General features: G+C 41.9%; 1 protein-coding gene across 1 annotated transcript in view; it reads right to left on the bottom strand.

The window, feature by feature from the left end:
- p3h1 (prolyl 3-hydroxylase 1) overlaps positions 1 to 710 on the bottom strand; it is a 36,061-nt gene extending 35,351 nt beyond the window's left edge. The window contains 1 exon segment of the mRNA XM_034167381.1: positions 232 to 710. Coding sequence (XP_034023272.1) covers positions 232 to 687 — 456 coding nt within the window. The 5' untranslated portion in view covers positions 688 to 710.
- Between the last annotated feature and the right edge of the window lie 25,049 nt (positions 711 to 25,759).

The following is a 25,759-nucleotide window of genomic DNA, read 5'->3' as shown; positions in this document are numbered from 1 at the left end:
GAGTGTGATTGCGGATGATCTGAAAGTTATCAGACGCATTTGAAAGCAGCATTTTAAGCGCAGACTGTCTTTGACTCCACCTTAAGACGTGGCACGGCCGCCGCCCCCCCCCCCCCCAAAAAAAACAGAAAACCTTTAGATTTACTACAACACACACCAAAAGATTTCACTTTAATGTGGAAAATAAAAAACAAACATTCTAACTGATACTTTCTCTTAACTTCTGCGTACCTTAAAATAAGCCACTTGTAAGTAATTATAGGGGGACCTCTTCTTGAACTCCAGCTCCACCTCTTCGCTGACTTGATGCAGAGTCGGTGAACCCAGTTTCTCCGACTCGCAGGACTTCACGCACTCCGCCCGTTTCAGGATCTTCTGGAAGAAGCCCAGGTCCTCCACGGAGCCCGTCCCCGGTATGGGGACACCCAAGCCGGCCAGGGGCTCGGAGAAGGCCGTGTGGTTGGCGCAACCGACGCGACAGTGCGCCTGGACGCCGCGCACGGTGGCTCTGTTGCGGAGCGCCTTCTCCATGTTCAGGATCACAGACAGCCAGTCTCCCTGAGAGTAGGCTTCCACCGCCGTGTCGAACAGAAAGTCATAGGGCTCCAAAACAAAACCACCGCTCGCGTCCCCGCCCGAGCTGCACAGCGGGAAGAACAGGAGCAAAGCGAAAATAAAGCCCTCCATGCTGCCACAACGTCCCCCCTCCGCAGCCGGTAAAAAGAAGGAGCTGAAACTTTTTTCTCCGACGGTCCCAAACGTGTCAGGAGGCGGAGTCTGGGCAGAGCTCCACCCACCCAAACACGATTAATAACTACGTTAAATTAAAGGATGAGTTCCTTTGTTGTATAAAATCTAGTCACATCATTTCAGAGAGCAACTTACATGTATTACGAATTAATTATTTGTGATTCATTCATTCATTTTTCTGCCACTGATCCTGCTTAAATCACTGTGGCAGCAGACTTGGTCCACACTTTGTGACACCAGATATAGATTGACAGACTGCAACAGGAAATTGTAGCATTTTTTTTTCGGCTGCTCCTGTTAGGGGTCTCCATAGCAGGTCAACTGTTTCCATGTCATCCTGTCCTCTGTATCCTCCTCTGTCACACCAACTACCTGCATGTCCTCCCTCACCACCATAAACCTCCTCTTTGGCCTCCCTCTTCTCCTCACGCCTGGTGGCTCCATCCTCAGCATCCTTCTCCCTATATACCCTGCGTCCCTCCTCATACACATGTCCAAACCATCTCAATCTCGCCTCTCTGACTTGGTCTCCAAACAGATACTTTATCTGTCATTGTAATGAAGTGCAACGAAAGATAAGGTGCAAGCCTTTCAGTGCAAATGTAAACTTGAGTAAACCACACTCAGACTTTGAATGAATGAATGAATTAATAAATTTATTCAGCACACATGGATCCAAAACATACAAACAAACAAAGAAAATAATCCAACTATGCACCCATGCGCCCAAAAGGGTGTAGGCAGAAGCAAAAGCTTGTAAACGCCCACCCTTTAACCAAAAATAAAAATATGTATATAAGATTATACATATACTGTACCTAATACGAGTATAAGTTGATCCTGAATTAACATAATCAAAATGTGTAATCAAATAGTTTTTGCAGACCCTTTTAAAGCTGACCAAAGCACCAAGTGATTTCTGGGCAATTATTCCAAGTGTTAACACCTTTAACAGAAACACAATGACTTTTTACAGTAGATCAAATCTTTGATTTCTGAAATAAAAATGTTCCTCATAGATTATAACTGGAGTCCCTCATTTTAAACAGGTCCTGGACATGTGGTAGAAGTTTATTTTTTTACTTTGAGCATAATTTGTATTATGATATAATCAATCAAATCCCCAAATTTCAAAATATGCAAATATGTAGCTTTAAACTTTAAAGGTCTGAAGCAGAAAAGAAATATAAACATAAAATTTAACCGAATGAAAGCGGTATGTCCAGAGCACAAATTTAAAAAGAAAAAAAAATTATAAGAATGTAGTAGCAAAAAAGAGATTGCATTTAAAAAAAAAAAAAAAAAAAAAAACATCCCACAAGTGCTGTCCCTCTGATACGTTCATTCCTAATCCTGTCCATCCTTGTCAGTCCCAAAGAAAATGGTAACATCTTCAGCTCTGCCACCTCCAGCTCTGTCTCATGTCTTTTTGCGCCACCGTCTCTAAGCTGTACAACATAGCTGGTCTCACTACTGTCTTATAAACTTTCCCCTTCACTCTTGCAGATATTCTTCCACCACAGATCACTTCTGTCACCTTTCTCCACCCTACCTGCACTCTCTTCACCTCTCTACCACACTCTCTTTTTTAGTATGGACAGTTGTATGAAGACCCCTTAAACTCATGTCGTAACCACCTCTACTCCTTGTAACTGCACTATTCCACCAGGTTCCCTGTGATCCAGGCTAGTCTCAACCTGCTCTCTACTCTCACTACAGATCACAATGTCATTAGCAGACATCATAGTCCATGGAGACTCCTGTCTGATCTTGTCTGTCAACCTGTCCATCACCGCTGTCAGGGCTGGATCCAGAGTGAAAATCTGACAGATGCATTTTTGCCCAATGATAAAATAAAAATCATATGCGTCTTGTTATTCAGTAATCTTCATTCTTTTATTCGGCTTTTTCAAATTGTGCGCCCGCTCTGCGGAACGGTCTTCCTGTGACCATGAGACAGTCGGAGTCCATGGACATTTTTAAGTCGAGACAAGCCTATTTTTATTCTCTTTCTTATGAATAGTTTTTTTTTATCTGTTTTATTCATTTACTTCTGTTTTTAATTATGTATTTGAATTTTTTTTTTTTTTTTTTTTCAGTTTTTATGTTGAACTGTTCTATGTGAGGCACCTGGAGACGGATTTTGTTGTGATTTGGCGCTTTATAAGACGATTAATGTACAACATTTTATTGAGTCTTAAAGTAAATAAATATGAAATTGGTCACTGGATCCTTAAACTTTGGACAGAATAAACTCTACATGGTGGATCCTTGATCTCTGGACATAAATAGGAATAAACAAAATCTGCAGTTTTTGTCAAAAGCATTTCCTTTCAGATATTATTGGCATGAATGTCTTTCCATATATCTGAGCTGAGCTCCAGCACGTCAGGATGGAATTTGTAAAGAAATACAGCACGTCTCATTTTGGGAGGAAAAATCGTTTTAGTCGATTGTAGTTTCTTGTCTGTATTACAACGTTTGGAAGAGGTGTCATTTTATTTAAAGCGGCAATTCATTTTGAAGTTATTAATACCGACCGGACTCTGTCTCGGCAGAGAGCCGCAAAGCGTTTGGAACAACGGAACGGAGGACGATTCTTGTTTCTTGACTGCAACAAGACAAGAGTCCCAGTTAGTGACTTTAATCCACACAGAAATGACTCACGGTATTTTAATGGCTTTGAGAGGGGTTAAGAAGCAGACTTGCCGTTTCTGAAGGGCAGCGAATCAAAGAACCAACGAGCTAGTGGGTCGAAGCATTGCTTCAGTGGTTCACGCTTCAAAGTGGAGTCGCGCTGCAGAAACGGTTGATTACACAGCTGCTGCAGACCAAACCCTGAATATCCGACTTTATTTGTACGTCCGTATGACTCTGAAACTCGGAAAAATCCATATAATTTACGGACAATCCCTATAGGTTGACATGTATGCGGAAAACCACCGAAAATGTAATTTCAGTCAAACACCTTTCAAACACACTATTGTCTGAAAACTATTTATAAACCACTCACCGTTTCGTGCTGAAATAAGCGCTCAATTTTCTTTTTTTCCTGGATGCCATCATGATTGACTCGACTAGACTGATGCTATGTTTGATTGATCCACCTGCGTGCTGCATTGTGGGATCAAATCAAAAGCTGAGTTCACTGCGGGGACACGTTCAGCACTATTAGGATTTTTTTTATTTTATTTTTTTTTTTTTACCTTTGATAAACGATGCGTAAAAAAATCTGACCGATGCAACTGCATCCGTCCAAACCGGTCTGGATCCGGGCCTGACTGTGAACAAGAAAGGACTCAGAGCTGATCCTTGGTATAATTGCACCTCCATCTTGAGTGCATTTGTGGGGTTTTCTTGTCACTTTTTGTTTTGTATTTGCGCAGTAGGTGGCGGTAAGAGACGCACCAGGTGGGTTAAATAGCAGCCACAGGTGATGTGGGTTTTTAATGAGGGAACTTCAAGTTGTGATAGAGCAGCGCCTACGCGCATGCGCGATGACATCACAACTCTATCCGGTTAGGGAGACAACAACAAGAACTGTCAAGAAATTTTGTGGTCGTTGTTTGGCGTTGTGTGGAGGTAGGAATAACCTTTTGAATGCTTGAATAGAGATGTCAGTCGCACAAAGAAATCAAATAATAGTGAAAACATGTTCATTGCGCCCAGAATGTTGGTATTTTAATCGTTGAACTTTCCTAGCAACGAATGTACGTTGACTTTCAGAGACATCGTTTAACCGGCATCGAGCTTCAACCAGTCAGCCGCTCTGTGAGGCGTCATAACACCCGATCTGTCAGCCGCTCCTTGAGGCGTCATAACAAGCGAGAGTGACTATTGACCCGGCGGGCGGGCACCCATAGTCATAGTTTGCTATTCGCCTGGCTGCTGTCTCTCTCTGGCCGGTGTGAGGGGTTCAGCACTCACCTCACACCAGGAACACACTGACAAACAGTCTCTGAAAGAAGCTCCTCAGCAGATGTCCGTCACTCTTCTGTTTTTGTTCGGCAAAGGCTATTCGCTCAACCGTTGGGCAGATAAGTCATACAATGAACATAATGTCTTACCGTATTCGCCCAACCATGATCGTGTATTTCACACGTTTTGTGCATCTAAACTACATTTTTTCCACCACTTTTTTAAGGCTCTATTGTGGCGTGAAAAGCGGTGTATGTTTGACACATTTAACGGCGCCGTCTTTAAGTGCTGCAAAAAAAAAAAAAAAAACACCGCAATGGATGAAAGCACACAAACTTCATAAGTATTTTGAACAGAAGCCTGTTAATGACGACGAAACAGTTTTTATGAACAAAATGTTTGTTGCCTCTAAGATGGCGTTAGTTTGCCACAGTTCCCTGGGTGAAATGAGCCAAACAGAATTCCTTTAGATTAGAGCCCGACCGATATTATCGGCCAATATAAGCCCTTTTCAAAGTACTCACTATTGGCCGAGATTTTGCTGACAGAACGCCGATAAGTTCTCATAAACAGAACAGTTACTGAAATAATGTTTGTGTTGGCAATGTAATATGTCCTTGCACCGTTTGTCCAGTTAGATGGAGCTCTGACTCCATTCAGTTGAGAGCTGCTTACACCCCTGCTTAAATGTGTTCATCACCAGCCCCCGTAGTTCGCCGTCGCACTGCACTGATTGGCTGACAAAAGCATACAAGTAATTTTATAAGGATGTTGTTGTAATAACTTTGCAATTACATTCACCCCACATTTTCCCCATTTCCGTTCAACTCAGTTTGATTAACTCAGTTTATGTAGTAATGTGTCAAATGTGCTTCATTGCGTTGGTCACGCTTTTTATTAAGCCCACATTGTGTAGACCTTATTTCTAGCATGAAAAACTTTCGTTTATTGCTAAGAGGTTGAAACATTTAGATTCACTGGTCGTTCGGAAGGGTTCTGGGAATTACTGCCTTTGCCATTAACCCTCTGGGGCCGACGCCGTCATATACGACAGCTGGCACCAAGCTTTACTAAACTGTAAATAACCTTTTAATGATATGAGGTAGAAACTTACTCTTTTTTTTTCTTTTTTTTTTTTGCTGAAAAGTTAACTCTGCGGACTTTCGATCCACTGTCGGCCATCTTGGTACTCCTCATAGAAGATATGTGATGACGTGCGCAATGTGAGTGTCCAAAATCCAATCGCAGGGCAGATTTACCTCACGTCATATGGCAAAGATTGTTTTCATGAGTGATAGCTTACTAGTTGGCCTGTTTGAGTAGCCCCTAACTACTCCAATTGCATTTTTTGAACTTGAAAATTATTCTGTTATAAAGTTAATCAATATGAGGACAAAGCTTCAGCTTTTAGCTCATACCTTTTTTGTTAAGGGTCCAAAAAAGAACATTGTATTCATTAAAAAAAAAAAATATCGGCTGATTTATCGGCTATCGGCAAATCAGCCGATTTATCGATTATCTGCATTTTTTTCATCCAAATATCGTTATCAGCATCGGCCTAAAAAAAAAAAAAATACATATCGGTCGGGCTCTACTTTAGATCACAGCCCCTTCACAGGCTGCGAACCTTTCCACAGCCGGCGAGAAAATATCCGCCTCCTCCCTCGCATTGAAACCGGAAGTGAACTTACAAGCGCGCTCATTGGTTGGTTGTGGGTGGGCGTATATGCTATCATGTATTTACTTTATTGAACCAGCGGTTGGGTGTATAGCCACTCCGTTTTTGTCCAGACTCGCAGACTGAGTGTTTCGCTTTTTAATTTTTGCTTTTTTAGAGAACACAATGCTTCACAAACACAGTAACTGGTCCATAACAACCGACCGGTTAGCCGCGAGGCATCATAACAAGCTGTTGTTTCTAATGATGCCAAACACACAAGCGACAGGCTCACTAACCAGACATCTCAGTAGCGCAACTTGAAAATTGTCCATTAGCTTGGGTGCGGGAGAGGTACACAGTTTTTACCGCTACTGCTTTCACCTTTTTGTTATAGACACCTGCTATTTTAATTAGAAATGTTTAGTAGAATTATTAGAGTAAAATAAATGGCAATGTCACCCAATTTTAACAGCGGTTTTCGGAATGATTTTGAAGCTCCATTGAAAACAGATCTCTCCCCTCACCCAGCTGAGTGACTAAATGCCATAGTCACTATAAAATTAAAAACTATGGCTTCATTGAGAGAAAGCAAAATGGCAATCACCTGGAGCCATCATCACATCAATGGGAGTTAAGGTACCCGATTGGACTGGAGGTCCGATGTGGATGTTGGAGCTTCACGCTGTGGTTGACAGTTCGCTGCTTCCAGTACTTGTGTTGGTTAATAAGCCTTTTCACACTCTGGGAATGTGCATGCATGACCAGGTTGGTTCAAAGGTCGAGAAGTGTAAAAACGTAAACAGACACTTGGTCGGTTAGTGACAGCGTCAGTCAAACAACTGTCTAAATCCATAATCAACATAATTTTACAGATGCTTATAAGGAGTGAAAATGCAGCCGTTTTACCAAGACATTAAAATATAAACCATATGTATATGTCGCGGACATGAATGAGCAAAGTTCTTTAGCATCTCACCATGTCATTTAGGCCTAGGGATGGATGTTGATAAGATTTTATCGATATTGATGCCATTATCGATTCCGATTACCAACCCGATTCCTTATCGATTCCCTTATCACTACCTCTTGTGAATTTTCTGTGTACTAAAAGTAGGCTTTATAGGTTTTCTATGTCAACAACATTTTATTGAGTCTTAAAGTAAATAAATATGAAATTGGTCACTGGATCCTTGATCTCTGGACATAAATAGAAGTAAACTGTAGTTTTTGTCAACAGCATTTCCTTTCAGACATTAAAGTAGACCTGCATTGAAATAAATGTAGTCAGATCTTTGGACCAAAAAATGACATATTTACACATAAGATCCTTCTGAATGTAGTAAAGTAAATCTTCAAGCCCAGATCTGTCATTCAATGGAGAAATCTTCATTTAAAAATGAGAAATTTACAGCTAAAATTTAGCCCTCCGCAAAACTGTCAGCACATCCGGGACGCTGCCGAGACGTCAGGGAGAAGACCCTATCCCAGCATGCGTTTCGCGCGCCAACTGTAATTTGTGGATTTATGTCAGTTTGCATCTGCACCTTTTTATTGTCTTATACGGAAGGACCTACTTTTTTTAAAACTTCATATTGTCTTGCGGTACACTTGGTGAGTACACATTTCTTTTATTTGTGCTTGAAAATTATTTTTGGGGACTTTTTCATACGCCCGTTTGATTGAGTGGTGTCGCATTGAAAATCTGTCATTCGCCTCCGGTGTTACCGTCGCGGGGTACGGAGGCGAGACCCGCAAAGAATTCAAGTCATTAAAAAGATATAAACCTCTCTCAGCAGCCAAGGAGCTCTGCGGCTCCGATTACCAAGACGTGCGGCGCTGCAGATTTTGCCGCAAGAAGTCTGTCCTTGTGAGCAACAGGTGTCACCTGCCATTCCGTATCAAAACGGCGAGCGTAGTCTCTGGACTTGTGCCAAGTTGGCTGCACCTCCTTTCAGTAGACAGGGCCGTGTCTGCGGCTGCACAGCAGACACGGGGGTGTGAGTGGCCCGCGGCGGAATTTAACGAGCGCATGCACTCGGTAAGCACATCGGAGGCAATGAAAGCGAGGCGTCGGGGAAGAATGTCGCCCGCTGTTGATGTCGCCGCTGATCTGAGCATGCAGAGCTGTATCTCGCATTCATTGCAGCTTACGTTTGGATGTTGAAACCAGGATGTGTATAACAGTAACATTACTAAGAGATAAAATCAATTTCAATGCGGGATCGGACTGAAGGCGGGAGCGCGTCATCTTGTCCCCGACATCATGGAAATGATCCAGATGTACAAACCGTTTTCACGGAGGGCTAAATTTTAGCTGCAAATTTGTCATTTTTAAACGAAGATTTCTCCGCTGAATTACAAATTTGGGCTTACAGATTTACTTTACTGCATTCACAAGGGTCTTATAAATACATATCAGCTATTTCTTTCTGAAATCTGACCACATTTATTTCAATGCAGGTCTACTTTAATGGCATGAATGTCATTCCATTAGCATCAATGTAATTCAAAAAGAACACAGGAAGTCTCATTTTGGAAGGAAAAAAACATTTTAGTCGATTGTAGTTTATTGTTTGTATTACAATGTTTGGAAAAAGGTGTCATTTGATTTAAATGGTGATTCACTTTAAAATTATTAATTCCGGCCGGACTCTAACTTTACTCGGCCAAGAGCCACGCAGCATTGGAGCTGTGCAAATGGAACAGAGGATGATTCTTGTTTCTTGCCTGCAATAAAACAAGAGTCCTAGTCAGTGACTAATCAGCACAAAAGTGACACACGATTGACATTTTTAAATGGCTTTCAGAGGGGTTAAGAAGCAGATTTGCCACTTCTGAAAAGCAGTGAAGCACTGAACCAACGAAGCAGTGGATGGGAGCACTGCTTCGTTGGTTCAAGCTTCAAGAACAGCCGTTGCAGAAGCGGTTGATTGCAGACCTGCTGCAGGGTCTGCATCATCCATACGTTTTTCCAGGAGCGTCAGACAAACTTCATAGCCTTCCAGATTTGTAACAACAGCCTCTTTGCAAATTTGCTTTCCATCCCTTATTTTAGACGTCAGTTTGCTTTGTCCATATCTTGACCAAAGATTCAGTTGGATAATGTCTTTTTCTTTGAATTTTATTTCACTTTCAGCGGCAAACATTTCAACGTCTTTCTGCAGGTTCTCACCAAGCACTGGCTGACTTTTGAATTTGAAGCAGGAGCCCAACTCTGTAATCATCACTGGCTTCGAGAATCTTATCAAAAGTGTCCTTGAGGGTGAGGAACCCCTCCCTCAGCTCTGCCTCAACCATGACATCTGCCCCTTTAATGATTTGGTTAACATGCCTGGTGAAGTTGCTCTTCATGAGGGTTCTTTCCTTCTTCAGCTGATTTACTGTCTTCTCCATGTTGCAAGCAGGTTCCTCGTGTCAACAGCGCTTTTGTTTTTCAGAGGTACTTAAAATCTCCATCCAAAGCGGTTAACAACTGTCAAGTTTTCTGTGTTTTTTCTTCCACCACTGCCTACTTGAAAGGCAGGAGAGGAGCAAAACGGACGCTGGTTGTTGTGTGGGCCGCCAGAAGAGGAGGTACTGCTGGCCCACCACCAGAGGGCGCCCTGCCTGAAGTGCGGGCTTCAGGCACGAGAGGGCGCAGCCGCCACGGACACAGCCGGGGGTGACAGCTGTCACTCATTATCTCTTGACAGCTGTCACCCATCTACACTTCATCATCCCACTCCATAAAGACCGGACGTCATCTCCACCTTGTTGCCGAGATATCGTCTACCTTAGGAGGTAACCTTCTCAGCCTGCAGATTCAGATAAGTGAATAGACAGACGCTGCACGAGTGTGTGTTAGAGGTGGAGGTGGAATTCCCACCGTTGTTGTTACTGGGTGTTCACACACCCACATCTGATTGTCTCTGCTCCTCGCCAGCAGTACCAGATCCGACATGCGGAGACAGTGGCCACCTGGGGTGTTCGGGATTTGGCGGCTCCAGTATTCTCCAGGTTCGGTGGCGGAGGAAATCGTGTGGTTCCGGTTCTTCTCAGGACAGACGTCCTCTATCCTCGAGTCTGCCCACACGTCACCTTTGCCAATTGACTATTGTACATATTCTGTAATCTGCTGTGTTTGGTTGTGCTTTTCACAACAGTAAAGTGTTCATAGTTGACTCTTTCATTGTCCGTTCATTTACGCCCCCTGTTGTGGGTCCGTGTCACTACACTTTCACAACACTGGTGACCATTCAGTCTGTCTTTTATTTTCAGTTTGCAAGCGACAGCAGGTTGTTAACCTGACCAAAGAAAGGAAGAGAAAGGAAAGATAAAAGAACAATATAAAATAATCAAATTTTCCACATTTGCTCATGCTTGAGTCTCATTATTTGCAAAATTATTTTCATTAAACTATCACTTTTTACAGTTCAAATTTAGTTTTTAATCAATGACATATTTAAGATTTAATCAATTTACAAAATAACATACACACCTTTACTCCTTTACTTTGAATATTCACTCATGTTTGCAACTCTTCCCCAAAAATGTACTTAATTTTTCCTACTACCACATAAATCATGCCACCAATAAATGCAATACCCACAAACAAAACAAGCCCCACAATCTGTTGAAAAAAAAAAGATAATTAGAAGTAAAAACCATACCGGTGGTGTCTCTGCTCCTCTCGCCTGAGGTTCTCCTCTCAAACTTTTCCCTGACAAAGCTAATCAAGGTCTCTGCACAGCTGGTCAAACCAGTCAGCAACCAGGTGCTTCTGCTTTTTAACACCACACCCCCTTTTTCAGTACCCCAGCATGAGCAAATTAAAATAAACTAAAAAAGAGAAAAATGAATGAGATAGTAGGAAAGGCAAGCAGGTAAACATGAGGAGAAAAAAACTTCTGGAGGTTTTTACTTCACAGTTTGTGTCAAAGTGCTGCTGAAGCTCATAACGCACTGGATTTCCTCTTCACGAGGAAGAGGAAAGAAAGCAAAAAGCCTGGTTTCATTTTTTAAAAGGCTGGTTGGTAATGATGCTTTTATGGAAGAAACATTCATCTTCTTAAAGAAACAAGGGATTTTATGTGATGATGAGGGTGAAAGTGCAAACGCTGAACCTGTGATTGACGATGATGTTGCTCCTGGTGACAGTATATCTAATATATCAAGTAAAAGGTCAAGCAGGAAAAGTCATTCTAGTACATCTGTGTCTAGTATTTCTTCAGCACTTCTGAATGCAAAAGTTGAGAAAGCAGCACTGATGGAGCGAACTGCTGCTCTGAAACAAGCATGAATTGAAGGCTCAAGAAGAGAGACTGAATAAAATGGAGCTTGACACATAAATTGCTGTTGCTGCTGCAAGATTATCCATGCTGCAGTGATGTTGGCGGCAAGGCTTGTTCAGATGGAATGAACTCCTACATAACCAAAGGTCTAAAGGAACAAAAGACACAAACCCAAAGGTGAATGAATTTGTACCAAAGGAAAAGCTTTCAACTCTGGAACAACTTTCAAAAGTGCCATCTTTCTTATACATACAGGATGTAAGACCAAAGATAAACAGTGGGACATTCTGAAAGGAGAAACGTCAGCCTTATGGAGTCACAGAGGTATTGGATGGTGATCTGAACCAACAAACAATTCAAAGGCCTCAATCCTCATATGTGTTTACAGCTTCTACGGCCAGACACTTTGAATCTGTCACTGCAACGAAGGATCATGGACATTATATACAACAAAGCATTTCAACAGTGCAAATTACAATATCTCAGGATGCAATGTGTGAGCTCAGGCAAAAGCAAACTGAAATAAATGCCATGCTCGTACAACAACACATGTCAAATGCCTTACCACAAAGAGACATGTCACCATTTGATGGAGATCCATTGGAGTTTATTTCCTTTATTAGTAGGGAGGGGTGTTATTTCAAAAAAATTGGAAATCTATAAATGTTTGCATGGAATATGGAAATATACACGGAATAAACCATAGCAGGATAAATTTTGGGTCATTTGGTTCCAAAAACCCATATGGACGGAGACAGTGAAGATATCGGGTTCAAAAATAGCCAAAAATATTGACGAAAATGTCATATCTTGAGAACCGCTGCACCTAGAGACTTGAAATTTGGCTCCAAATGTTGCTTGACCCCAACTTTTATATTCAACGTCTATAGTAACAAAAAGCCTTTTTTTAAGAGTAAATGACAAAAAAAAAAAAAAAAACTAATTTCAGTACATATGGTCAATTGTAACAAACAAAATCTATGTAGTTTTTATTTCAGGAACATCAGTTGAGTATAATCATCACATGTAAAGAATGACATGGCCACAATGAACTAATTATAAGCAACAGAGTGGTTTTCTACATCAACAGCACATATACGACTCACGCGTTACTTGAAATTTTCAAACATTCTGTCCATATGGGTTTTTGGAACCAAATGACCCAAACTTTATCCTGCTATGGTTTATTCTGTGTATATTTCCATATTCCATGCAAACATTTATAGATTTCCAAATTTTCTGAAATAACACCCCTCCCTATTATTAGAGCTTTTGAACATTGTGTGGAGAAGAAAACTAGCACTGTTTGTATTTCCTTGAACAATACACCAGGGGGCAGCCAAAACAGTAAGAAGTAGTAAGCCAAGTAGGAAGAAGTTGTCTGCATATGCAACCTGGTCTCACAGCAAGTCATGATTCAGCAGCACGAAATATATGTTAATCTAGTGGTTTGTGATATTGTGATGAAAAGCACCTCATTTTAGTCACAGCAGCACAAATTCATTCTAATTCATTTTGTGATGGCTGCACGAAATTAAAAGTGAAGCAGGGGGGTCGGGGTGGTTATGGTTAGGGTTGGGGGTAGGAGTAAGGTTAGGTTATGATTAAGGTTAGGGTTGGGGTAGGAGTAAGGTTAGGTTATGATTATGGTTAGGGTAGGAGTAAGGTTAGGTTATGATTAAGGTTATGGTTGGGGGTAGGAGTAGGATTAGGTTATGATTAAGGTTGGGGTTGGGGGTACGAGTAGGATTAGGTTATGATTAAGGTTAGGGTTGGGGGTAGGAGTAGGATTAGGTTATGATTAAGGTTAGGGTTGGGGGTAGGAGTAGGATTAGGTTATGATTAAGGTTAGGGTTGGGGGTAGGAGTAGGATTAGGTTATGATTAAGGTTAGGGTTGGGGTAGGAGTAGGATTAGGTTATGATTAAGGTTAGGGTTGGGGGTAGGAGGAGGATTAGGTTATGGTTAAGGTTAGGGTTGGGGGTAGGAGTAGGGTTAGTAATAGTGAGTTAAAAAAAAAGTCACAAAAATTTGACTCATTTCATGACAGGAGCACGAAAAAAAAAAACGTGAGACTGGGCTGGCATATGACACCTCAACAGGGGTATGAAAGGGCAAAATGTCTTTTGAGAGATTACTTTGGAAATGAATGTAAACTGGCAATGGTTTATATGGACAAAGTATTGAGCTGGCCTATTATTAAAGCTGAAGATGTCCAGGAGTTACAGGAGCTTTTTTTGTTCTTGAGAGGATGTTGCAATGCTATGGCAGACATACAGTATATGGAGGAAATGAACGTTCCATCAAACATGAGACAAATTAAACGTCCTGGAGAACCAAGTCAGAATTTTGTCTCATCCTTTGTTTGGAGATATTTCAGATGTGAAATTAAGTGCCACGCCAAGGACTGTAAATAGGCTCAAAGTGCCAGAATAGAATAACATTAAAGGTGTCAGCTTTGCTACAAATGTTGGAGCCTCAAAACACATCTTTCCCAGTTCTACGGGGCTTAAAGAATTTGTGCAATCATCCGTTAAAATGACCCCAACACCATTTCTCCTCCCATCCACACCACGATACAGCAACTTGAAACCACCTCTGATGCTCCTGGCGTTACGTCCCTTCCACTTGGTTTCTTGTATGCACAATGTGCGAACACCTTTCCTGAACCTTTCTCCTTTCCATCACATGAGCCAATTCTCTCCATTTACCAGTCATACTGCCAACATTCAAAGTCCCAACTTCCACCCTTCTCACTTTCCTTCTCACCACTGTCTCTGGACATGTTCTATTTTCTTCTTCTTCTTCTTCGTCTTCTTCGTCTTCTTCTTCTTCTTCATCATCCAGCAGTACCTCAATTTCCACCTGTACCCTGTTGGGCAAGTGCACTGCTGATGGTCATTATTAACCTGTGCTTTGACTGGGAAGAAAATCAACTCCTGACTTGCATATTTATTGTGACTTTTTTTATGCCAAACGCCCTTCCTAAAGCAGACCTACTCACTTATCTGGGTTTGGGATTGTCACTCAGGATGTAGTGGCTGCACATCCATGTGACTTTACAGCAGCAATTACACAGATCACAAAATGTGCATAGAGTATTTTTTAGTGTATGAGTCACACCTGTGAAAAAAAGCCTCTTGAAGAGAAAAACCCAATATATGTCACACCTGAGTGCAAGTTGGATTTTTGTGCACTGATGTTGTGTACTTTTCATTATTGACTTTTATGCTTTTATTATTAGAGTTTATGTAGAGATTAGTGCCCTGATTCCTGAGAATGTCCTGTATAAATAGTCATTAAAATTATTAATACTAATAATAACAAATGTGAGATTTTTCGGTATACAAGTCACACGGTAGTATAGTGGAGTATAATATACTGGAGTTGCAGGACCTCCCAAACTAGTAAAAAATAAATAAATAAATAAATAAAAAGTTATTTACAGTGAGGAAGATAAGTATTTGAACATCCTGCGATTTTGCAAGTTCTTCCACTTAGAAATCATGGAGGGGTCTGAAATTTTCATCTTAGGTGCATGTCCACTGTGAGAGACATAATCTAAAAAAAAAAAAAAAAAAATCCGGAAATCACAATGTATGATTTTTTTTTTAATAATTTGTATGTTACTGCTGCAAATATAAGTATTTCAACACCTGCCAACCAGCAAGAATTCTGTCTCTCACAGACCTGTTAATTTTTCTTTAAGAAGTCCTCTTATTCTGCACTCTTTAACTGTATTAATTGCACCTATTTGAACTTGTTACGTGTATAAAAGACACCTGTTCACACACTCAGTCAATCACACTCCAACCTGTCCACCATAGCCAAGACCAAAGAGCTGTCTAAGGACACCAGGGATGAAACTGTTGACCTGCACAAGGCTGGGATGGACTACAGGACAACAGGCAAGCAGCTTGGTAGAAGACAACAACTGTAATGATTATTTATTAGAAAATGGAAGAAACACAAGATGACTGTCAATCTCCTTTGGTCTGGGATTCCATGCAAGATCTCAGTTTATGGGGTAAGGATGATTCTGAGAAAGCTCAGAACTACACAGGAGGACCTGGTCAATGACCTGAAGAGAGCTGGGACCACAGTCACAAAGATTACATTAGTAACACATGATGCTGTCATGGTTTAAAATCCTGCAGGGCAGCAAGGTCCCCCTGCTCAAGCCAGCACATGTCCAGTCCCGTTTGAAGTTCACCGGTGACCATCTGGATGATCCAGAGGAGGCATGGGAGAAGGTCTTGTGGTCAGATGAGACCAGAATAGAGCTTTTTGGAATCAACTCCACTTACCATGTTTAGAGGATGAGAACAACCCCAAGAAAACCATCCCAACCATGAAGCATAGGGGTGGAAATATCATACTCTGGGGGTGCTCTTCTGCAAAGGGGACAGGACGACTGCACCGTATTGAAGGGAGGATGGATGGGGTCATGTATTGTGAGATTTTGGCAAACAACCTCCTTCCCTCAGTAAGAGCATTGAAGATGGGTCATGGCTGGGTCTTCCAGCATGACAATGACCCCAAACACACAGCCAGGGCAACTAAGGAGGGGCTCCGTAAGAAGCATTTCAAGGTCCTGGAGTGGTCTGGCCAGTCTCCAGACCTGAACTCAATAGAAAATCTTTGGAGGGAGCTGAAACTCCAAACCTGAAAGATTTGGAGAAGATCTGTATGGAGGAGTGGACCAAAATCCCTGCTGCAGTGTGTGAAAACCTGGTGAAAAACTACAGGAAACATTTTACCTCTGTAATTGCAAACAAAGGCTACTGTATCAAATATTAACATTGATTTTCACAGGTGTTCAAATACTTATTTGCAGCAGTAACATACAAATAAATTATTAAAAAAAATCATACATTGTGATTTCCGGATTTTTTTTTTTTTTAGATTATGTCTCTCACAGTGGACATGCACCTAAGATGAAAATTTCAGACCCCTCCATGATTTCTAAGTGGGAGAACCTGCAAAATCGCAGGGTGTTGAAATACTTATTTTCCTCACTGTATACTCCTGAAAATTGCACAGATGTACGAGATACAAAAAAGGTACAAAAACACTAACATTCATCCATTTTGTAAACCCACTTATTCCAATTAAAGGGGGCTCATTGGGTGAGTGTTACACCCTGTACAGGCCGTGCATAAAAACTATGATTAAGTTCTGTCTGTCGTGACGAGCGAACACATTTGATGTGACAACCTCGCCAATTTCTGTCTGTGTGTTTGTGCAGAATCAGAGCAGAACTACTGACTGCTGACAAACATTTAGGCCAAAGATCATCTCTGGTCTCCAGGAAGCAAATAAAGGAGCAGATTAAAGCCCCTTGAAGACATTGTGCTGCTGCTTTAGAGTTTAAATCCGTGTGTCCTCAGTATGAACAGATTAAATCTGCTCCAACCAGTTCAAATCAAACAAAAAGGAACAAATGCTCACATGAAGGACCATTTAACCGTTTGGAATTGTTTCTGAATAAATAATTCATCAATTACCAAAACAGTCAGTGATTGATTTTATGTTGTTTGACAATATTCTTTCAGCTCCAGGAAGTTTTCCATCAAGCAGAAGAAACAGTGATTTGCACACACAAACACACATCCTGACTCTTTTGTTGTCACTCACACATGTATGGCGGAAACCACGAATTCCCCCGTGGTGATCACCAGGGCTCCTTCCACACTGGGATCATCCACCTCCATCATGAAGGAACGAGGGATGCCTCAGCTCCTCTTCATCCTCTTCAGCGGCCGAAAACTTTCATCCTGCTCCAAGAGAACACAAAGAGGGCGTGGCTTCAGTGCTCAGCATGAATGTGTGAAACATCGATCCACGGTGTGTTTATTGGATGAGTCGCTGCACAGCAGCACTTTTGAGGCATTTATCAGAATGACCACAGGATGAGAATTACTGTGAAATATTGTTGGAAATTTCAGATTTTTCTCTGATGAACAACTTGCACATTTGGTGGAGTTGAGGATGAATTTGTGTGAGGGGCGCTGACTGTGTTCTTACCTGATGGGTGGGACAGTCCCTGATGTGGTGACCGCCTCACCCACAACGAAAACACACATAGGTGTCTGGCAGACGGCGATCAACCAACTGGTAACTATGAAGGTGAAGAAAAGAGCAAAGGTCAAAGGTGAATTGTGTTAATTTCATCACACGAAATGAAATATGTTTGTCAACGACCATTTTTTTTTTCCATGACAAAGAGTAGACGAGGACGAAATCAGGAACAAAAGTCGGAGGTTCGAAGACAAGTATTGATTTGGCGGCGTTATTCCCATGACCCAGGACGAAATGACGTCAGTGTTCAGAAACACGAAGACGAAGTTAATATGTATTATTGTTGATAACAAAAGATGAAACTACAATGTTTAAAATGAAATAAAAACCACACGACTTTTCAAAAATAAAGAATAAACATGCTGCAGAGTAAATCCATCCAACACCAATGACAAACATTTAATGAAGAAAGGGTTTAGAGTTACACTCTATCTCGCAGTGTTAAAGTGTCCAATAAGCTCTCTGAGGCTCAGACTAAAGTTACTGTGCGTTAGTTTACATTTACACTCTGTCTCGCAGTGTTAAAGTGTTCGATCAGCTCTCTGAGGCTCAGACTAAAGTTACTCTGCGTTAGTTTACATTTACACTCTGTCTCGCAGTGTTAAAGTGTTCGATCAGCTCTCTGAGGTTCAGACTAAAGTTACTGTGCGTTAGTTTACATTTACACTCTATCTCACAGTGTTAAAGTGTTCGATCAGCTCTCTGAGGCTCAGACTAAAGTTACTGTGCGTTAGTTTACATTTACACTCTATCTCACAGTGTTAAATTGTTCGATCAGCTCTCTGAGGCTCAGACTAAAGTTACTGTGCGTTAGTTTACATTTACACTCTATCTCGTAGTGTTAAAGTGTCCAATAAGCTCTCTGAGGCTCAGACTAAAGTTACTGTGCATTAGTTTGCATTTGCACTCTGTCTCGCGACGTTAAAGCGTCCGATCAGCTCTCTGAAGCTCAGATTAAAGTTACTGTGTGTTAGTTTGCATTTGCGCTCCATCTCGTGGCGTTAAAGCGTCCGATCAGCTGTCTGAGGCTCAGATTAAAGTTACTGTATGTTACTTTGAATTTGCACTAGAGCTGAAATCTGCCATTACAGAGGTAAGATGTTTCCTGTAGTTCTTAACCAAGTTTTCACACACTGCAGCAGGGATTTGGTCCACTCCTTCATACAGATCTTCTCCAAATCTTTCAGGTTTGGAGTTTCAGCTCCCTCCAAAGATTTTCTGTTGAGTTCAGGTCTGGAGACTGGCCAGACCACTCCAGGACCTTGAAATGCTTCTTACTTAGCCCCTCCTTACCCTGGCTGTGTGTTTGGCGTCATTGCCATGCTGGAAGACACAGCCATGACTCATCTTCAATGCTCTTACTGAGGGAAGGAGGCTGTTTGCCAAAATCTCGCAATACATGACCCCATCCATCCTCCCTTCAATACGGTGCAGTCGTCCTGTCCCCTTTGCAGAAGAGCACCCCCAGAGTATGATGTTTCCACCCCCATGCTTCACGGTTGGGATGGTTTTCTTGGGGTTGTTCTCATCCTCTGAACATGGTAAGTGGAGTTGATTCCAAAAAGCGCTATTCTGGTCTCATCTGACCACATAACCTTCTCCCATGCCTCCTCTGAATCATCCAGATGGTCACTGGTGAACTTCAAACGGGCCTGGACATGCTGGCTTGAGCAGGGGGACCTTGCTGCCCTGCAGGATTTTAAACCATGACAGCATCATGTGTTACTAATGTAATCTTTGTGACTGTGGTCCCAGCTCTCTTCAGGTCATTGACCAGGTCCTCCTGTGTAGTTCTGAGCTTTCTCAGAATCATCCTTACCCCACAAAGTGAGATCTTGCATGGAATCCCAGACCGAGGGAGATTGACACTCATCTTGTGTTTCTTCCACTTTCTAATAAATAATCATAACAGTTGTTGTCTTCTACCAAGCTGCTTGCCTGTTGTCCTGTAGCCCATCCCAGCCTTGTGCAGGTCTACAATTTTGTCCCTGGTGTCCTTAGACAGTTCTTTGGTCTTGGCTATGGTGGACAGGTTGGAGTGTGATTGACTGAGTGTGTGAACAGGTGCCTTTTATACAGGTAACAAGTTCAAACAGGTGCAATTAATACAGGTAAAGAGTGCAGAATAAGTGGGCTTCTTAAAGAAAAATTAACAGGTAGGGGGTCAAATACTTAAATAAGTGTACCTACGATAAAAATTACAGACCTCTCCATTCTTTGTTGGTGGGAAAACCTGCAAAACTGACAGGGGATCAAATACTTATTTTCCCCACTGTAAGTGCTAAAACAGATCCTTGTCATTTCATATTTTATTAATTTATAAACAAGAGAAAGGGACATACATTTTGGTGCGTGTCACTGGTCCTTTGACATCAACAGGTTCAAAACAGACAGTCCAACATGAATTTCAAATAGGAATCCAATCCAAAATTGTTCTCAGTCTTGCCCAGTCAGATAGTTCAAAAACAGTCCTGACGATGTAGTCCATCACTGATGCTGGCATCGTGTACAGACCGCCGTCTGCTTTTCTCAGTCCAGCAAAAAACTGCAACAGAAATGTGTCGAGTTCTTCATCTGACAGTGGTTCCACTTCACCTAGAGATGTCCCAGTGAATACTGCAAATGCCTACAGATGGCTTACGGCATACTGGATGGTTTTTTGTGTGTGTATTAGAAGAATGAGCAGCTCCCGCCATGTTTGGTTTTAAGCTAAGCTCCATCGCTACTAGTGTAAGTGGTGGTCACACCGTGCAATAGCACGAATCGTATAGTACCAAAATTGCACGCTAAATGACAAGGATCTATTCAGGTGTTTATATATATATATATACACACACACACAAAATAATTACCTGACTCAATAAACACAGCCACAATCTGGTCCATAAGCAATTTGACAGTGACAATTTTTTGTAATTTCGTCTGTATGCACTACCACAATGGTGTTGAAGTGAAATAGAGATGTGTTTGCGGTGTATATTTTAGCTTTAATTCAACTGGTTTACCAAAAATATATTACCTATTTAAGAACAAGTACAAGTATATTGCCCATAAGGGCAAAGGACACAACTACAAGTTGATTTTTAGCTGTCAGACCATCTTCGTTTCAGCAAAAGTTAATAAGTCTGTGACAGCCAGAATTCATGCTGGTTGATTGGTGATCAAATACTTATTTCATGCAATAAAATACAAATTATTTAAAAATCATAGTGTGAATTTCTGAATTTTTTTTAGATTGTCTCTCACAGTTGAAATGTACCTATGATAACAATTACATACCTCTCCATTCTTTGTAGGTGGGAAAACCTGCAAAATCGACTGGATCAAATACTTATTTGCCTCACTGTACCAGAGAATTTCACACAAACGTTGCATTTCACCAGTCGACATCACAGCTCTGCTCAAGCTAGCTTGTGGTCGCATGTGTTTTGTGATTTCAGTAGTTGTTAACGTTGTCTCCAGAAAAAAAAAAAAAAAAAAAAAAAAAAAAGACTACACATTCACCAAATCCAACAAGCTAGCTGCAACATTTAGTAACAAAAAGAAAACATTTTGGAGAAAGGGAGCAGTAGAAAAAGGGCAGATGAAGCTCTAACACCACAGTCAACATCAGTCTTGCTTTTCAACAGTGGCGTCAGCACATTTCTTCTGTGGCTGTTAGTTTGAAAAGACTCAGGTTGAGGCTTTACAGCACCCCTCCACCTCTACTTTGCCGCCATGTTGGTGTATTAGCTTTGAATGGGATGAATGGTAATGTAGGTCATTTCAGTATTTTGTAGTTATGAGAAGAACCTATCCACTTCTTCATATCCATGACCAGGCAATGTGTGTTCTTGTGCTTTGGAGGCAGGTCTGAAAGTAGTTGCTTGCTGTTTTGACAATATTTTCAGTTTTTCTTATTATTACTGTTTTTTCCAAGCTCTCCAGTCATACCTGGAATCTTTAGGTGGTCCTCTCTTGGGTGTTTCCCATGCATCTGTTATCATCAACGTTGCTGCTCTCAAGTGTCCTTACAATGGTACTCCTTGTCCTTTCTTGACCTGACTGAAGAACACTTGTTTCTGAAGACAAGTTTCTTTCATGCACAGCATTCTGGAGTGTGCTACCATTGTGTGACATTTCACAGAAATTCAACAACTGCTTTCAACACGTACAAGTGTTGGAGCAGAACTTTTTACCACAGTATCACACAACTTTGAACCCAAAACAGCAACATGTAAATATCAAACAATTTACCTCGGTCGCCCCTGCGTGTTTGTTTAATGAGAAGAGAAGACTAGGATTCAGACCAGATTCAATACAGGCCTTGACAGAGTAAATCTATAGCCCAGTAAAGAACCTCGCTTTTCGCTTCTACCTTTCTTTTGTACAATTCTTCATCCCTCCCTGAACTGACATTGCGTGACTATCTTAGTTGTTGTCCTGTTGTCTTCTGGGCAGCCTTATTGACAAGCCCCGTTTTCCCACCTTTCTCCAGCATTACCTAAGAAAAGAGATATGTGTGCGCTCAACAGGTATTCACATGACTCGCAGTTTTATCTGACCTTGCTAACTGAAATCAACAATTCTCTAATCTACTCTCCAGTGTCTCAGTTTCACATTCCTGTATCACAAACATATTTTACACAATGAACTGTTCTCTCAGCATATCTACTTAGCAACAGCATAGCAACAGGAATAAAAGTCACATCAGGTCACAGCACTTCAACAATGGTTACATAAAAAATGAGAAAACATAACAAAACTACGAGGTCTGTTAGAAAAGTATCGGACCTTTTTATTTTTTTCAAAAACCATATGGATTTGAATCACGTGTGATTGCATCAGACAAGCTTGAACCTTCGTGCGCATGCGTGAGTTTTTTCACCCCTGTCGGTTGCGTCATTCGCCTGTGAGCAGGCTTTGCGTGAGCACTGGTCCACCCCTTGCGTCGGATTTTTATTGAGAATAAATGTCTGAATGATTTGGAGCTTTGCTGCATCAATTTTTTCCAGAAACTGTGAGAGACCTCCAGGTGGACACCGTTCGGAAAATTAATATGGCTTTCAGGGACAATTTTATGGGGATTATACAGATTTAGGAGTGTTACTGCCGCTTTAAGGACGGCCCACAACTGCTGAGAACGTGGCACGCTCCCAGCGCTGATTGACATGCTCAGACCCCGCTGAAACAACCAGATCATTTCCAACGTGAAGGCTTTTTTTATCCGGGACCTCGTCTGACTTTCACAAAAAGGCAGAAGGAGTGGACATCAGCACTTTTTCGGCACATTCCACTGTTACAGGAGTTTTTTTCATGGAATTCCGGTTGCTTTTCAGTCGTGTGATTATCCGATTGTGATTGTGCATGAGCTGGACATGCCCCACCATGTCCTGGAAGGCTTCATCATGGCGTTGCTTTGCGCCATGCGGCTCCACCATGACGCGTGGTGGAGCCGCTCCTCTTTCCATGACAAAAACTCCTGTAACAGTGGAATGTGCCATTCATTTCTAAACTGGACGCTGTCTTGATCCGGTATGTCATCTGACTAGCACGGGAATTGTGAAAAGACGTGGACTTCAGCACTTTTTCAGCACATTAAGACAGACGTGCGGAGGAGTTCCGCGCATCGCGGTGGAGCTGCATGGCGCAAAGCAATGCCGTGATGAAGCCTTCCACGACATGTTAGGGCATGTCCAGCTCATGCACAATCACAATCGGATAATCACACGACTGAAAAGCAACCGGAATCCATCTGAAAGCCACCTCAATTCCGTCCTGTGAGACCAACACCGAGGTGGTTTTGTCCCGCGTAATGAACGGCTCCGTGGCGCGTCCCTCCGCTTTTCTTTCCATGAAAAAAACTCCTGTAACAGTGGAATGTGCCGAAAAAGTGCTGACGTCCACTCCTTCTGCCTTTTTGTGAAAGTCAGACAAGGTCCCGGATCAACAAAGCCTTCACGTTGGAAATGATGTGGTTGTTTCAGCGGGGTCTGAGCATGTCGATCGGCACTGGGAGCGCGCCGCGCTCTCAGCAGTTGTGGGCCGTCCTTAAAGCGGCAGTAACATTCCTTAATCTGTATAATCCCCATAAAATCGTCCCTGAAAGCCATATTAATTTTCCGAACGGTGTCCACCTGGAGGTCTCTCACAGTTTCTGGAAAAAAATTGATGCAGCAAAGCTCCAGATCATTCAGACATTTATTCACAATAAAAATCAGACGAGAGGGGTGGACCAGTGCTCACTCAAAGCCTGCTCACAGGCGAATGACGCAACCGACAGGCATGAAAAAACTCACGCATGCGCATGAAGGTTTAAGCTTGTCTGATGCAATCACAAGTGATTCAAATCCATATGGTTTTTGAAAAAAATAAAAAGGTCCGATACTTTTCTAACAGACCTCGTAGTTCAAACAGATAATGTGAAAATAAACCGCTAGCCTTAGCACAAGCAAGTATAATTATAACCATAATATATCTTCAATTCCCCCTTTTGACCTCAGTTATCTGAGGTCTTTTTTCATCATCCTGTCCTTTCTGTTTCCCTGCATAGGCTTGGAGGAAATGAGTCACGTGTTTTCCAACGAGCCATTTCCATGCAAGATTGTCCAGGTACCTTTAAAAGTTTTTCCCGAACCGATGGTGGCAGCCCTGCCAACACAACCTGTCTAAACAGCATCTGATTACCAGTGTTTGGACCCTCAGGATGTATTCCCATCATGTCTGCCCAATCATCTACAGCCCTGTGATAATACACATCGGCTTCTTCTCCTGGTTTCAGAGTATAGGTCGTATTTCGACCTTCAGGAACTTTCATTGGAAAATGTCCAAGCAAAGCCTTATTAAAATCCTTTCGTACTTTATCAAATGGCATTTCATGTGGCCCAGTTGTTGTCTCAGCTGCCTGCTCCACAACATACAGATCTCCTGCAGATATGCATGCTGCCACCAGTGCCCGTATGTCTCCCAAAACAAATTCATATTTTGTGTCATGTTTTCCACTGCTCTAATCCCGGGGCCTGCTCTGTCCCTCAAAGGTGGGAGGCGCTCCTGGATAAGCAGCATATTCCTTGTCTTCCATGTCTTCAAATACTCCCCCTCGCCATCTCCCATATTTTTGCTCCTCCTCTTCATGCTGCACAGGTCTTTCCCAGCCACAAGAGGGTCTATCATCTTTCTTTCTAAAGTCTCTGTCCGTAGGTCAACTCCACACTTCCTTAACCACTTCTCTTTCTCCTTCTCTTGTTTCTTTCTTCTGTTCTCCCTTCTTTTGGCCCACACCTTCATTAAGGTATCCGGGTCAAAAGGACTATCGTCTTCATACTTTCCAAAGTCCCGCTTATCATCATTTGAATCACATTTATCATTTTTTGCCTTTATTCTTACCCTTATGTTTTGGTTGTTGAGCCCCCTCAGTTAGTCTATCAGGTGTGTCTGTTGGAGACTGACTCCTTTCATCATGTAATTCTGCCTTCAATTGGCACATCGTTTGTCTGAGTTGTTCTCCTGAAACACCTTCAGTGTTATCATCAACACATCTCTCCCCCAAATCCAAGATTCCTGTTTTTAATACCACTAATGGGGCCTGGAAGACCTCCTGTGGTGCCTGTATTGGATCAGGCTTTTCTGGTACTGGCGCTGAAAGCATGGGGAGAGTGTACGGGGGTGACGGTCCCAGACTGTCCCCCATGTCCTGCAATGATGGGTATAATCCTACAGGAGGATTTTGTGGAGGTTAATAATCTGATTTTTCTTGTTTTATCTCTGAACTGTCCTTTTTATTGTCTTTAATTGCAGTTGTTTCCTCAGACAATTGTTGCTTATTCTCTTCCTCCTTTTTCTCTCTCTCACCTTCTTTGCTTTTGTACCCTCTTCCCAAGTCCTGCACCCTCTTGCCTGAACTACCATGTGATGGTATTTTGCCAGTTCTATCTCAACTTCCTCTAATTCTTTTCTTGTTTTTCTTTTAACCAAATTCTTGTTTTGTTCAGGTACTTTTCTTTTGGCTCTCTCATCATCCAAAACCTCACTGTATTTTTTGATACAGATTTTGAACAAATTCATGTCTGGTAGTTATGGCTCCATCTTGTGGCCACTTCCCA

The sequence above is a fragment of the Thalassophryne amazonica genome, chromosome 3, assembly GCF_902500255.1.
Source record: "Thalassophryne amazonica chromosome 3, fThaAma1.1, whole genome shotgun sequence".
Taxonomy (NCBI): Eukaryota; Metazoa; Chordata; class Actinopteri; order Batrachoidiformes; family Batrachoididae; genus Thalassophryne; species Thalassophryne amazonica.
Note: the sequence above shows the minus strand (reverse complement) of the source record. Positions and strands in the feature narration are given on the sequence as shown.